The sequence below is a fragment of the Lynx canadensis genome, chromosome D1 (genome assembly GCF_007474595.2).
Source record: "Lynx canadensis isolate LIC74 chromosome D1, mLynCan4.pri.v2, whole genome shotgun sequence".
In the NCBI taxonomy this organism is placed as follows: Eukaryota; Metazoa; Chordata; class Mammalia; order Carnivora; family Felidae; genus Lynx; species Lynx canadensis.
The window spans coordinates 61,134,224-61,149,632 of NC_044312.2; the positions used below are offsets into that span (position 1 = coordinate 61,134,224).

The 15,409-nt window shown below is 36.9% G+C and overlaps 1 protein-coding gene across 1 annotated transcript; it reads left to right on the top strand.

Annotated features, from left to right (window-relative positions):
• Window positions 1-8,958: 8,958 nt before the first annotated feature.
• Window positions 8,959-9,903, top strand: LOC115525971 (olfactory receptor 51G2-like). Its single transcript, XM_030333410.1, has one exon. The coding sequence runs from the start codon at window positions 8,962-8,964 to the stop codon at window positions 9,901-9,903; it is 942 nt and encodes a 313-aa protein (XP_030189270.1). The 5' UTR covers window positions 8,959-8,961.
• Window positions 9,904-15,409: the final 5,506 nt, after the last annotated feature.

Genomic DNA, 15,409 nt, shown 5'->3' on the forward strand with positions numbered 1-15,409 from the left:
TCAAAATGGTTCCTTTCCCCCTCTCCTTGCTAGGAGCCTGAGGGGATTTTTCTTAGATGTTTACTGTGGGAGCTTTGAAAAGCTCCTGGAGGCAAATATCACAATATCTTACTCCTCCCTCACCCTGCCATTGTTGGGTCCCCCTGGGTTTTTTAACCCTTAGACTTGTCTACACCAAGACTCCAGCAACCTGTTAATTTAGTTCAAATTTTCCTACCTTAATGGTAGTTCCCACCGCCATCTTGCTTATGAGCCTCTACTCTGTACTCCCTGTAATACAGGGAGCCAACTCCCTGTATTACCTGAGTCTCCACTCTTGGGGGTGGTAATGTGCCCCATGTCCTTTCTTTTCTCATGGATCCCAGAAGAGGAGATGTTGATTTTCAGTCTGCTCAGTTTATCCTCATTGTTATGACAGAGTGATGACTCTGAGCTCCTCACATGAAAAATGGAAACTGGACCTCAGGTTTATTGTTTTTAAAACCAGATCAAGGAAATTCTCATGTTTTTAGCTTAATGTTTTAATAAGCATTGTCAGTATTAAATTTAGTAGAATATATTTTCCTTATCAATCTAGATTGTCACATGATTTATTCCTTATATTCACTATATTACATATATACTATATACTATATTTCATATATACTATATTCACTATGTTACATATATACCATATCACTATATTACATGTATACTATATTCACTTGTATATATTACATATATATAAATCACTGTGTGATTTTTGCATGTAAAACATCTTTGATGCTTGAATTAAATGCACGAAAGGAGGAAATCATTTGTTATTCCAGACTGAGGTAGAAAAATATTTGATTAAATTTAATACTGATTATGTATTTTCATAAAATCCAATAGGATCATGGACTGTGTGGTATGTGTGTGCACACACAATTACTGGATTATATTTGATGATATTTTGTTTTGGATTAAATCAATTTTAAAGGATATTTTGGTCTTTAATATTTATTTTCTGTGATGTCATTTTCTGGTTATGGAATACAGGTTACACTTGCCTCATAAAAATCATTAAGAAGTGATCCTTCTTTTTATATTCTCTAGAAACACAGGTGTAGCATTTCTGTTATTTTTCTTTTCTGTTTTGAGCTATTCATTAAAGATGCCTTCTGGCTCTGGGGTTTTCTCTCTATAAAACTTTCAAATAGAGGTTTCAAGAAAGACATAAATTCCTGATAATCTGCAGAACATTAGTTTCAGATGGAAATTTCTCAGCCATTGTCTCTCATATATTGGTTCTGTGATATTCTCTTTTCTCATGTATCTTCACCATATCTTGGAATCTTTGACTGTCTCACATGTCAATTATTCTCTGTTATGTATGTCTGTTTTCATTGTCATCTTTTTTTTCCTTTTGGTGCCACACTTTAGGTATTTGCAGAAGGTTATTTCAGTGAATGCTTGATCAAGATACTGTGGATCCTGAGAAACTTAACAGGAACCCATGGGGGAGGGGAAGGAAAAAAAAAAAAGAGGTTAGAGTGGGAGAGAGCCAAAGCATAAGAGACTGTTAAAAACTAAGAACAAACTGAGGGTTGATGGGGGGTGGGAGGGAGGGGAGGGTGGGTGATGGGTGTTGAGGAGGGCACCTTTTGGGATGAGCACTGGGTGTTGTATGGAAACCAATTTGTCAATAAATTTCATAAAAAAAAAAGATACCAAATAAAGTGCCTTGAGGAAAGAAGTTATGATTTCTCTTTCCCACTGCTCTGAACCTGGTGTCTATATTATGTCTCAATAAAGTGATTCAGAAAAGAAAATGCTACCCAAGAGCCAATAAGATGGGGTTAAGAAATGCTCAGTATTAGGATATAAAATTCAAATACTTTCCCATCTAATAACTGGTTTTCATTAACTTGCACATCTTAAGCCACACCACTCTCCATTGTCAGTTTTCACACATCCTCTACATGGGCTCTTTGAATCAGGTTCAATGAAGATCTTGTGTTTCTGTGAATATACCATGTGTTAGGAAAATGAAAGCTTCCCAGATTTCCCAACACAAGCACATACAGATGTGCACACACACACACACACACACACATACATATACATACTATTATCCTAATTCTACTTATAATATTAATTAATAGCAAGGAAATTTTAGGTCTTGATGATATTAAATTAGACAACAAATCTATCAACCCTTCTACTTAATACACTAAATATTTTTCTTTGGTAAAGAACCTCACTGTGAAATGAGGCATTGCGCCATTTACTCCCCCATCAGCTCAGTCAACAAGGTCTATAAAATTTTATTTCAGAGAAAGATGAGTGTGACTATTGGATTATATGGTAAAGATTTGTGATAAATAATGAGATTGAGATTTGGGAGAATGATGTAGCCTGGAAAACTGGGACTATGGAATTAGTGATTAATCTTCAAGAGGAAAGAGTGAATAGTGCAACTCATCATTTAAACTAAATTATCATTGAGTTAGACGCAGGTGAAAAGAACTTGAAAAATATCATTAAGCAGATTATCAACTGTTTTTAATTCATATTATCCCTAGATATTCCAACTTTCCAGAAAAAAACAATCTTATTAATATTTTATGACTAATAAAATATCAAGAGAGCAGAATCCCAAAGCCAAACTTATCTGATACAATGTATATTTTAGAATGCCAACATGTTAATATATGAATGCAACTTTTCTAAACTGGATGCATACCTCCCAAAGGGAAGACAGTTTTCCTTCTGATAATAAATATATGTGTAAATCCAAATTGTGGTTAAAAGGCACTCTAATACTCATTAGATCACATCCAGACAAATTAGCCTTATGACTTAATTATTTGATAGCTACAAAATTTGATGTACCCTTTGAAGAGTCTTTGAAAGAAGTTTCATCTCAGGGCACAAAATAAAGGATCACAGAAATGGTAGCCTGGCAGAATACTAAGAATAATTAATTTAATAGCAATTATATATCAAAAGAACAGGCAGTAAATTTTTGATATCTGTTATTGAGTATTCAATATGTTCTAAATGCTATATATGTTAATTCATTGAACATTAAAAAAAACATAGGAGATAGAAAAAAATCTTATGAACTCCTTGTATACATAAGGAAACAGGGGCAAAATGGCTAAGCAATGTCCCCTAGGTACATAGTCCGTAAGTGCTGGAACTGGGATTCAAAGATAAGGACCTCTGGATCTCCAATCCATGACCTTTCCAGTCATGGTTCTGGAGCCCGTGCTATTTGCCTTTATGTCACCTTGAGACTACACACAGAATATTGATTTTTAGTTTAGTTTGTTGCCCCCTCTTTTCTTCCACCTGCCTCCTGCTTAAAACAGGGGTTTTCAATGTTGGCACTATTGACATTGGACATTCTTTGTTTTTAAAGCCTCTCCTGCCTCATCGAAGGATGTTTTTAAAGCATCCCCTAGCATCTACAAGCTAGATATCATTAACATTTCCACAGTTTTGACCCCTAAAAAAGCCCCCAGACATTGTCAAATATTCCCTGTTAGGAAAAAATTCCTTCTTGTTGAGAATTACTCCCTTAAATCAATGATTCTGTCAACTTCCATTCTCAACTGAATTCTGCAGAACACAAATTTCAGATCTTAATAAGTGCTGTCTGGATAAAATGTGTCTGGAGAAGGCTGGGTTAAACTATGTTAAATAGGTTTGTCAGTGCTGGATTTCTCTGAAATATTGGCATACAATATAAATGTTTACATGCAATGGTATGACAATGTACAGGGTTCCTTATGCTGTTTGCTTTTTTAAAAAATATATTTAACAAAAAAAGGGGTGCCTGGATGGCTCAGTCTATTAAGCATCCAAACCTTGCTTTAGGCTCAGGTCATGATCTCACAGTTTGTGAGTTCGAACCCCATGTTGGGTTCTGCGCAGACAGTGCACAGCCTGCTGAGGATTCTCTATCTCTCCCCCTCTCTCTGCCCCTCCCATTCTCGTTCTCTTAAAATAAATAAACTTAACTATATATGTATATATGTATATATATATGATATATAACATTGTATAATTATATTTGACATGACATTTTCTGTAACATGTTGATTACATATTACAATATATTGATGACTAATATATGTAATATGACTTTCATTGTAGTAATAGTATCCTTATCACATCACATAATTATGATTCCTTTTGTGTAGTTGAAATAATTAAGATCTAGTCTTTTCAGCAAGTTTGATGATTGTGATACAATATTGTTGTCTATATTCACTCTACTGTGCATTAAGACCTATAGATCCTATTTACTCTAATAACAGGTTTGTATCCTTAATATTATCTATCCTATCCACACCCTCCTCCTCTCCCAGCCCCTGGTAACCAACATTTTATTATGTGCCGTTTGCCCCAAGCGTAATTGACTGAGGCTTACTTTATTTATTTGTTTGATCATTAATTCTATTCATATAGAGGTTTATTGTACATTTTAGGAAAATCTTATATAGGCACTAACATTTTAGAGCAGTAAGATACCAAAAAATCAGATTTTGGAAAAGTGGAATTTCATGGGGCAGTATAAAGAATATATTTGGATGCAGCTACGGCATCCCTAAAAACCAGCATGAAGTCATGTTGCCCTCCATTGAGATTTTATTGGAAATTACTTGAATTGATCTGACATTGAAGATAATGGGAACAAAATGATGTATTCTGAGAGGTAGTTTACTCTGTGAATAGAGAAATGTTGGTAGATACATTATGAGTTATGATCAAAAGAAAAACCAAATTGGTCTCAGGTGATGGCACCAGCGTAACTGAGGTGACTTTCCTAGTAGTGAAGGTGAACAGCAGTGGAAATTGGGCAAACCCATCCTCTACTCTCATGTCTACTGCTCATGTAATTTTGGAATGAACAGATAAAACTCCTTTTACAATAGGACCTTCATTTCTTTGCTAGATAGTGAGGACATAGGTGTGTAGCTCTTTTTGTATTCTACCACACTTTTGTCTTTACCATTTAATATAATAGCTCAGGATTGTTCAGAGGCAGATTTGTGGGCCAGAGTAAATAGGACATTTTGCTGGATGAAGAGAGTAGGATGTCTACCCTTCTATCAGATTGCTGGTAAAAGCGTTAAGTATTATGGACTGCCATATATGAATCTCATAGCTCTTTATTGTTATAATAAATTTACACTCTACACACAAGTTTTCGCACTCCTCACAGAGGCTCAACAAAGTGGGTTTCAAAGTGGGAGGACTACTGTGATTTTCCCACCATTCAACAACTAGTAACTGCTGTCTCTGGTTATTCAAAGCACAGGCTTTTTTTTAGTACATTATTCTGACCAAGTCCATTGTTTTTCCCATCAGATTATCCCAGGGATACTGCCTCAATTGCTGCCAAATCTGAACTCCCAGTTTGGGAATTTGGCACAATCATCTCCCTTCTCTGAGCAGGAACAAAAGCTCCAGTGACATTATCCTCCCTGAAGTTTGCATTAAGAAAAGAAATTGGCCCTGAGAGGATGGCTAGTGAAGAAAGGGAGTGCAGCTTGGAGTAGTCAAAGCCCAGAAGTGTAGTGCTAATAAAGCGCTTGCTGGACAGAGTCAAAGATGCTGAAAGCAAACATGTTATCTTGGGTCTGGAGTTGCTGAGGGAGAAATGGATGCCTCACCCCAGACATCTATGCTTCCTTGAAGAACTATCTCCCTTCAGATCTATTGTGTTTTTTTTATTCTTCTCTTATGTCCATATTCAGTGGCTTGGTCTACCTGCAACAAGTCCGCAGGTCTGGCAGACTGGAGCCCAGCAAATCTGTAACAGGGTGAATGGCTGTTTACACTTGAAGGTATGTCTAAAGTAAGGCTTCTGAAGTGAGAGAAATGGGCAGATTAGTACCTAATGTATTTGAAGAATCCAGGAAGTAGGAGAGCAAGTCAAGAGGTAAGACTGGCCATTGTACGTGTGAATTCACCGTTTTAGGATAGGTCAGAGGTACAGAGTATCATTTCCCCAAAATGAGCCAGAGTATCATCCTCAAGGCTGCTCAGAAGAGCCCTGGGACTGTAAACTCATCTGTAGGTGTAGAGAATGCACATAATGGGAACCCATGTACTGAAATCTCTGTTCTCTAAAAAAATTAATATTAACTAAAAATTATGTTAAAATGATGATAATGCTCATGGTGGTTTGTGTATCTCTTCTATCTTATTCTCACATGTATCTCACACAATTAACAATATTATGAGCGAAAAAATGAATTAGGCAAAATAATTCTCAAGAGAAACCCTGAGGAGTAATATCTTTATAAGTGGTAACTTGGGCACCCTCGGTCACACCTGCCTTTGGGTCACTGTTATATTTGGCTGATATGCTTAAGATTGTCACTACTTCAGCACCTCCCTTAACATTTTGCTTCATTTAGCCCAAAGTATCTCCCAAAGGTCTTAACACTTTTTCTTCACTTAAGCTCAAAGGTCTCAGATTCTGTGCCAAGCGTTTTAGATACATTTTCTTGAGTACTTTCTGAAGTAAGGCAATACAGTTCCTAGTTTTTTGTTTGTTTTGTTTTGTGCTCAGAGAAGTTAGTAATGTGTCCAAAGTGATAGAGGTAGTGAATGACAGCTGTCATCAGTCTTCTTCTGACTCTAGAGGAGTAGCTACTTGAGAGCAGGGTGCCTGTATCTACATCCAATAGACCCATTTATGGAAGATGGATTATGAATATCTGAAGTGAGAGGAGTCTTTAAAATGAGGCAGTAGGAGAAAGTGATCTAAGAGGGAGGACTTGGCATACTTGGGCAGGATGAAGTCTCTGAGGATATTGAAAGATTTAAGGGAAGGTATAAAGGAAGAATAAAATAAGTGTGCACAAATGCCAAGGTGATGACAATTATTGTTTAAGTGATGTTAAAGGAGACCAGGAGAAGACTGTAACATGATGAGCTAGGACAATGAGGGAAGTATATTAAGACTAGTCACCTAATATGTTATAAATAGAATAATATATAAATCACAAGATGAGGATATGTAAAGCAGTTCTGCTCTTCATTGTTATCTTTCTGAAAATGGAAGGAAGATGGTTTCAGAGTGGAAAAGCTCCTGTGATCACTGTAGGTGGTTAGGGAATTACTTACTTTATTAAGTCTGTCAGAGAAAACTATGAACTGTAATTGTATTAGTGGAACAAGATATGTTGGGGGCCACGTGAATTTTGGAGGAAGGTTGACATCAGATATGCTAAGTGAAAAAAGTATTTTGATGTTTAGTGCCTAAAGTAACTGGAATTGGGTGGCCATCATGTTGCTAAGTAATCAGTCTTTAGGGTTCCTAGTAGAATACCTCATCTTCTCCAGTTCCTGATAAACTCTGCCTCTTATGTTCCCTACAGCACATTCCATCTGCTGGGTACCTGAGCCCTGAGTACTAAAGCTCTTTCACTCTTCTTATAACATGCCATGTGTTTTTTTGGTTATTGCTAGTTTTATTTTTTTTAAGAAATGTTTTCTCTGTCTCCTTGCTCCATTAGCTATCCTTCCAATTTTCTAGGAATAATTTCCCTTTTGACAACTCTCTATGGAACCCAATATACACTAGTCCCTGGACACACATGCTTCAGATTTATCCTTAAAAAAACTGAATTATTCTTACCTGCTAGTTTCACAAACTATTCCTGAGGTCCTTCTGAATTTTTGCTTTTTGTTTGTTTCAATAGATGAAACCAAAATCTACCAAATAACTCATTCCTACCATATGATCATGAACCAGTATTTTTTTCTCTATATACAACATTTATATCCATTTATCCTTTATTATCCCACATTTTACTTTCATCCACTTAAAAAAATACTACAGGGGTGCCTGGGTGGCTCAGTCGGTTAAGCGGCCGACTTCGGCTCAGGTCATGATCTCATGGTCCGTGGGTTCGAGCCCCGCGTCGGGCTCTGTGCTGACAGCTCAGAGCCTGGACCCTGTTTCAGATTCTGTGTCTCCCTCTCTCTGACCCTCCCCCATTCATGCTCTGTCTCTCTCTGTCTCAAAAATAAATAAACGTTAAAAAAAAATACTACAATAGCCTTCAAAATGATTTCCATGCCTTCTCTTTTGCCAAACTTTAGTCCATTCTTTACATTGGTTCTAGTTTGACAGCAATATAATATAGGTCTGTTTACAATATATTGTTTACTTTTTATTAAAATTACTATCTTGCATCTTCTAAGATGAAGAGGGAGTTCTTTATATTTATACATAAGTTCATTCAGAAATTCTGGTCTATTTCTTTTTTTTTTTTCAAGCTCTTTTTTTTTCAATATATGAAATTTACTGTCAAATTGGTTTCCATACAACACCCAGTGCTCATCCCAAAAGGTGCCCTCCTCAAAACAATTCTGGCCTATTTCTATTCAGTCTGCACCTCAATACCATCTGAAGAGCCACCCTATCCTAGTTTTGGCGAATTGTATTCATTTGCACTCAGACTTGTAATATCTTCCTGCACTTGTCTGGGAGTCAATCAGCACAGAATGCCCAATACAGCCCTTTGTTCCCATCCAGCTCATATTTGTCATTTGAGACCTAATTCAAGAATCACCTTCAATAAATCTTCCCTGACATATTTGGGTCAGGTTTCTTTCCTCTTACTGTGTTTTTTTAGGCCTTATATTAAATTACTTCTTTAATTTTAGCTTTATTTTCTAGGTTATAAGTATTTGAACGCAGTTTTTATATATTTCTCTCTATTATAGCACTGCCAGTTTTCCTTTTATAAACTATGTTCTCAATAAATATACAGTGATGAAAGAATAAATTAACTGGCAAAATAATAAATACAGGTAGTAATTATACACAGTGACCAAAGGAATGATTGGAAAGAGTCCATAGAGTGCAACATGCGTCAGAGCATTGCTGTTTCTTGCAATATTGACTGTACCCGAATTGTTCCAGGTTCTCATCTTCCCACTTAGACTGAAGACACCTCCATCACAACAATGTCTGTCTTCAATAGCTCTGCCCTGTACCCTCGCTTTCTCCTGACAGGCCTCTCAGGCCTTGAAAGCAGATACAGCTTGATTTCCATCCCCATCTTCTTGGTGTATGCCACCTCAATTGCAGGAAACATCACCATCCTACTTATCATCAGAACTGAGCCTTCCCTCCACCAACCAATGTACTACTTTCTATCAATGCTGGCACTTACTGACCTGGGCCTATCTACTACAACCTTGCCTACGATGTTCAGCATTTTCTGGTTCCATGCCCGGGAGATCTCTTTTAATGCCTGTCTGGTCCAGATGTACTTCATTCATGTTTTCTCAATTATTGAGTCAGCTGTGCTGTTGGCCATGGCCTTTGACCGCTTTGTAGCAATCCGAGAGCCCCTGCGCTATGTGGCCATTCTAACCAATGGTGTGATCACTGGGATTGGGTTGGCAATTGCTGGAAGGGCCTTGGCTCTGGTCTTTCCAGCTTCCTTTCTCCTAAAGAGGCTTCAATATCGTTCTGTCAATATTCTCTCTTACCCATTCTGCCTGCACCAGGACCTTATAAAGGCAACTGTATCCAGCCGTCGGGTCAGCAGCATCTATGGCCTCATGGTGGTCATCTGCTCCATGGGACTTGATTCAGTGCTCCTTCTCCTCTCCTATATCCTCATCCTTGGCACAGTATTGAGTATAGCCTCCAAGACGGAGAGGGTGAAAGTCCTCAACACCTGCATCTCCCACATCTGTGCTGTGCTCACTTTCTATACACCAATGATTGGGCTATCTATGATCCATCGCTATGGGCAGAATGTGTCCCCAATTGTCCATGTGCTCATGGCCAATGTCTACTTGCTGGTCCCACCCCTCATGAACCCCATTGTCTACAGTGTCAAGACCAAGCAGATTCGGGATAGAATCCTCAAGAAATTCAAGCAACAGAAATTTTAGGTGAAAGAGACTCTAAAATATAACTTCCCTCCCAGTCCCTTTATACTTATGAATGAATTTCATATTAATGTAGAATTTTGAATTTAAATATTACTAATAACATTTTGTTTTTAAGATAGTAGATATAAACCTCAATAATAGTAAGCTCTGTTGAACACCTGAAAGTACATAACACTGTATGTTAACTATACTGGAATTACAAAAAAAAAAAAAAAAGTTAAGGCCTTTGGGAGGTGATTAGGTCATGAAGGTGGAGCCCTCATAAGTGGGATTAGTGGTCTTATAAAAGGGCTACAGAGCTCCATTGCCCCTTCAGCCGTGTGAGGGCACAGTGAAAGGAGGGCCATCTATGAACCAGGATGTGGGCTTTCACCAGACACCAAATCTGTAGGCACCTTTATCTTGGACTAACAGCCTTCAGAACTGAGAAGTAAATGCTTGTTGTTTAGAAAAATATATGTGCAAATCCTGTATTTTCAGCATAGATAATAAAGGCATGGTTTTGTTTTGTATGTATGTTGACATACTAGGGAATATGGTCACTAAACCCAGGTTAAGCTATTCTTAGCAGAAGTATATAACTTATCTTTTAATAACCAGCAATAAATAAATATTAATACATATTTATATTATTAATATATTAATATTTATTAATTAATAAATTTAATAAATTAAAATTAATTATTTCGTTAATATATTATATATATATATATATATATATATACTTCCATCTCCTTGTTGGATCTTCTGTCCAGTTGGTTGTTCTGTTCATCATTGATAGTGAGAAAGTGGGGTATTAAAATCTTAAGCTTCTGTTTATTCCTCCCTTCATTTCTGCCAATTTTTGCTTCATATATGTTGCTGATCTGTTATTATGTATGTATACGCCTATCATTGTTAGACTTTCCTGGTGGATTGATCCCTTTTATCATTATAAAACGGACCTCTTTACTTATAATATAGTATCTTTTTTTTACTATACTATAGTATATAGTATAGTCTACTGTACTATATACTATTTGGTTTGTTTTTTTGTTTTTTGTTTTGGTTTCGAAGTCTATTTTTTCTGATGTAGTATAGCCAGCTTTGTTGTAGTTGCTATTTGCATATTTTGTTTTCCATTCTTTTACTTTCAATCCATTTGTATATGTCCTCTACAGAAAGCACATGGTTGGCTCATGTTTTATTATCTAGTCTGACAAACTGCTTTTTGATTGGAATTCTCAATCCATTTTCCATTACATTCAATGGTAATATTGAGAATGGTAAGGTGGATTTACATCTGCCATTTAATTTTTTGTTTTCAGATTTCATGTTTTATTTTTAAATTTCTCTGTTGGTTCTTTTGCTACTTTCTTTTGCTTTAAATTAATATTGCCCTACATAGCATTTTAATTTCTTTAGTGACTTTTTCACTATATATTTATGATGGTTTTCCTCAGTGATTATAATAGGGCTTACCAAAATCATCTTGCCAAAATCAGCTTCACAGGTACACTAGCTTAATTTCAGTGATATATAGGACTATTTAAGCTATTACTCCAATATAGCTGTCTTCCATTTCCCCTTTATTTGTGGTATTGTTATATACAATACATCCATTAATGTCACAATGCCAAAATTTATTGTTTTAATTATTAATTTACCATCTGTCAACATTTCTTTCTTTTATGTTTTTTTAATTATTTACTTTTCAGAGAGAGAGAGAGAGAGAGAGAGAGAGAAAGCACCAGCGGAGGAGGGGCTGAAAGAGAGGGGGACAGAGGATCAGAAATGGGCTCTGCACTGATAGCAGTGAGCCCATTTGGGGCTGGAACTCATGAAACATGAGATCATGACCTGAGCCAAAGTGCAGGCACCCTGCATCTGTCCACATTTCTTTTTTATTAAAAAAAAATTTTAATGTTTGTTTATTTTTGAGAGAGAGACCGAGTGGTGGAGGGCAGAGACAAGGAGACACAGAATCCAAAGCAGGTTTCAGGCTCTGAGCTTTCAGCACAGAGCCCAACATGGGTCTCGAACTCACAAGCTGTGAGATCATGACCTGAGCCGAAGTCGGAAGCTTAACCAACTGAGTCACGCAGAGGCCCCAACATTTCTAAGAATATAGCATTGCGTCTGCCTACCTCCTTTGTGCTGTACTCTCAAATATATTATACACACATTGTATTTCTATATGTTATAAGGCCAGCAGTGGATTGCATGCATGTTACTTTATAAAATTGCTTTTTAAGACTGTTAAGAAGAGAAAAGAGATAAAATATACATTTAAACTGTCTTTTATAATTACAAAATTACCTTTACTGGTGTTTGTGTTTATTTTGTGTGTGTGTGTGTGTGTGTGTGTGTAGATTCAAATTACAATCTTGAAGCACGGACTTTTAGCCTACATTTGACTATAACGCTAAACCATTAGCTAAGAAGAAGCAATTGATAAGTTAGATTTAATGACATTAAAATATTCTGTGCCTCAGACATAGTGTCAGAAACTAGACAAGCCAGAAACTAGTAGACAAAAATTGTAAAGATCAAACTGGCCCCTATTGCAGGATTCAAAGGACAAATGTGGTCAACTTGTCATGAAGTGGTTGGTTGGTAACCATGAGAAATGATGCCATATCCAATCCTCAACATTAGTCTCTATTGCTAGGAAGTCTGACATTTAGCGGTGGCAGTAGCTAGATCAGTCTTAGCTATGTGGGATTCCATAGTGTTCAACCTTTGTCAAACCCTTGCATCCTCTATGGCCTCCAAGTTCATGTACCCATTGTTCAAGCACTGTGATGGCTGAAAACAGAGGATGACTGATAACTGGTCATGCTTTTCTATAAGGTTGGCTGCATTTCCGTGGTGGATACTCTCTGGTGGGCACTAACATGTGATGCAAAGATCTTCAAGATATATACCGGTATAATTCTACCACCCCAGATCTCCTGGACTCTGGTCTTTCAATCTTTTCCTGTCAGTCTCCTAACCAGCCCTAATTCACCACTGCCAATGATTCTGTACATGTTCTAACCTCAGGATACTCCCATTTCTGCACAATGTGAATCACTACCTGCACCACCTAAACCTCAGTAGAGGAGGGATTTTGCTTAAAATAAAAGCAAAATCTGTTTATGGAATGTACATCATGCAACCAAAGGGAATAATGTGGATGCATATGCAGTGATACACATTTTATATTTGATTTGTTGCAAAAGACAGCTGAATAACAGTGCATATAGAATTATTTCAATTCTAAAAAAACTAATTCAAACAAAACATGTGTGTGTGTAGTGTATGTGTCTGTGTGTATGTTAAGAGAGAGATTCATGGAATCAAATATTTCAAATGGTCAATGGAGATTATCCTTGGTTATCGGTGAAGGGGAAAAGAGAGGCCAACATTCACTTTTGTATTAAACATGTCAGTATTATTTATTTTCAAAATCAATATAGTATTTTAAAAGTAAATACTATCCCCTTATTATTTATTTATTTATTTATTTAAAGTGTTTATTTTAATGTTTATATTTATTTTTGAGGGAGAGAGAGACAGAGACAGAGTGCAAGCAGGGGAGGGGCAGAGAGAGGGAGACACAGAATCTGAAGCAGGCTTCACACTATCAGCATGAAGCTGAACGTGGGGCTTGAACCCACAAACCATGAGATCATGACCTAAGCCAAAGTTGGACGCTCAACCAACTGAGCCACACAGGGGCCCCTTGTCTTTAAAAAAAATAATCTGTTCCTTTAAGAATTAAAAAACCCAATAGCTCAAACGTAGTATCACTGACATAATGACATAGAATAATGCAATGTGACTACAGCTGGGAAAGAGCCAAAACCAGAATGCTCTGAAGCTGTAGGTAAGGAAGCAATTCAGCATAATGGGACTGGGACACTCTCCTATTCTTTTTTTAAGGCCCCTCAAAATGACTAAATCATTTGCATTATGGGAATTCAGTTGAGTAAGTCTCACTTAACACTTAAGGATTCATTAAAGTATTCGACTGGGCTTTGTAGTCCTTCTGGGTATAGCCTCCGGTGTAATCATTCCCAAAGTCCACTAACAAAGCATCAGGGAGGAAAGACTAGTATCAGAAAGTCATAATAATCCCGTGTACCTGAGACTGGGATTGGGGGATTGGACTGACTTCATTCTTGTCATATATATAGTGCCTGAGGTATAGCCCTAATGGCACACCTTGGTAAATACCTGAAAACCCTATTGTTCCTATTATATATCATCAGTGAAGAACATTAAGATGGATAAGGTGTTTCCTTGATAAACTGTTAATATTTTACTATTTAATAATACCTGCTTAAATCTCAAGATATACTTAAGACCTTGGCAATACCATTGTATAGGTCAGAGTTGTCCAGAGAAACAGAAGCAATAGGATATGTACTGGGGGCTGAGGATTATATATGGAGGCTGGTAAGTCCCCCAATCTGCCTTTTACAAGCTGGAGGTCCTAGAAAGTTGGTGTAATTCAGCCTGAGTCTGAAGACCTGAGCACCAGGGTGCTAATGGCAGGAAAAAAAATCAATTGATATCCTAGCTCAAAAAATCAGGCAGGAAGGATTGAATCATTCTTTCCTCCCCCTTTCTGTTCTATTCAGGCCCTGCCCTGATTGGATCACACCATCCTATATTAGGAAGGGAAAACTGTCTTATCTATGAGTTCACGGATTTTCATAAATCATGTGCGGATGGTTTTTTTTTAAACAAATTCCATTTAATAATTTAATTTTAATATGGAGGCCTCCAAGTTAATGATATGATCTTTCATTCATTCACTGAGTTTCAGTGTATATTAAAATGATATATGATTACATAGGATACCATAAGCGACAGAAAGGATGAAAAGCAGAAATATTATCATCAAGAGCACACTATGCCCTGAGTTACTATTATCCTCATTAGTGAGTTAGGCCTGGACCTAAAGTTTGGATTAATTTGTGTTTACTAGGTAGGCAGGGTTAAAACAAACAACAACAACAAACAACAACTGGTATTCCAAGCAGGAGAAAAAAACGAGTGTTGCTCAAGTTTTGTAATATTGAAAATGTCAAATTCTATCCTAGGTTCCTCTATGTAAAATAAAAATGTTATACTATTACATAAAAATATGCATCCTTTAAAGAAATTATTGTTTGCAATAATTCAGATTATCTTCTGAAGCAATAAGTTGGAAGCAAGGAGTATATGTGTGTTTAGGGGCTAATCAACTAAGCTGTAGCAATAGGGGACCTGAGTCCAAAAGGCAGTCCAAGAGAGTGGAAGTGTATATACCTAATAGGAGAGAAGGCAAAGCTTTGCATTTCAGCCAAGGTATTTGACTTGGGAAGTGGGGGTTATTCTGAGAGAAATAGAATGACTAACATTACAGAAAGACAAATCTGGCAGCTGGCACAAAGACATGTTCTAACACCTGTACACAAATGTGGCCTCCTTGATATTGGTGGTGAGTGTCTCCCAAACATGAATGTAATAACCATTTAATCAACTGCTTGTAAGG

What these genes read in the sequence shown, in the direction of transcription:
- LOC115525971 (XM_030333410.1), top strand. Translation starts at nt 8,962, where the DNA reads ATGTCTGTCTTCAATAGCTCTGCCCTGTACCCTCGCTTTCTCCTGACA.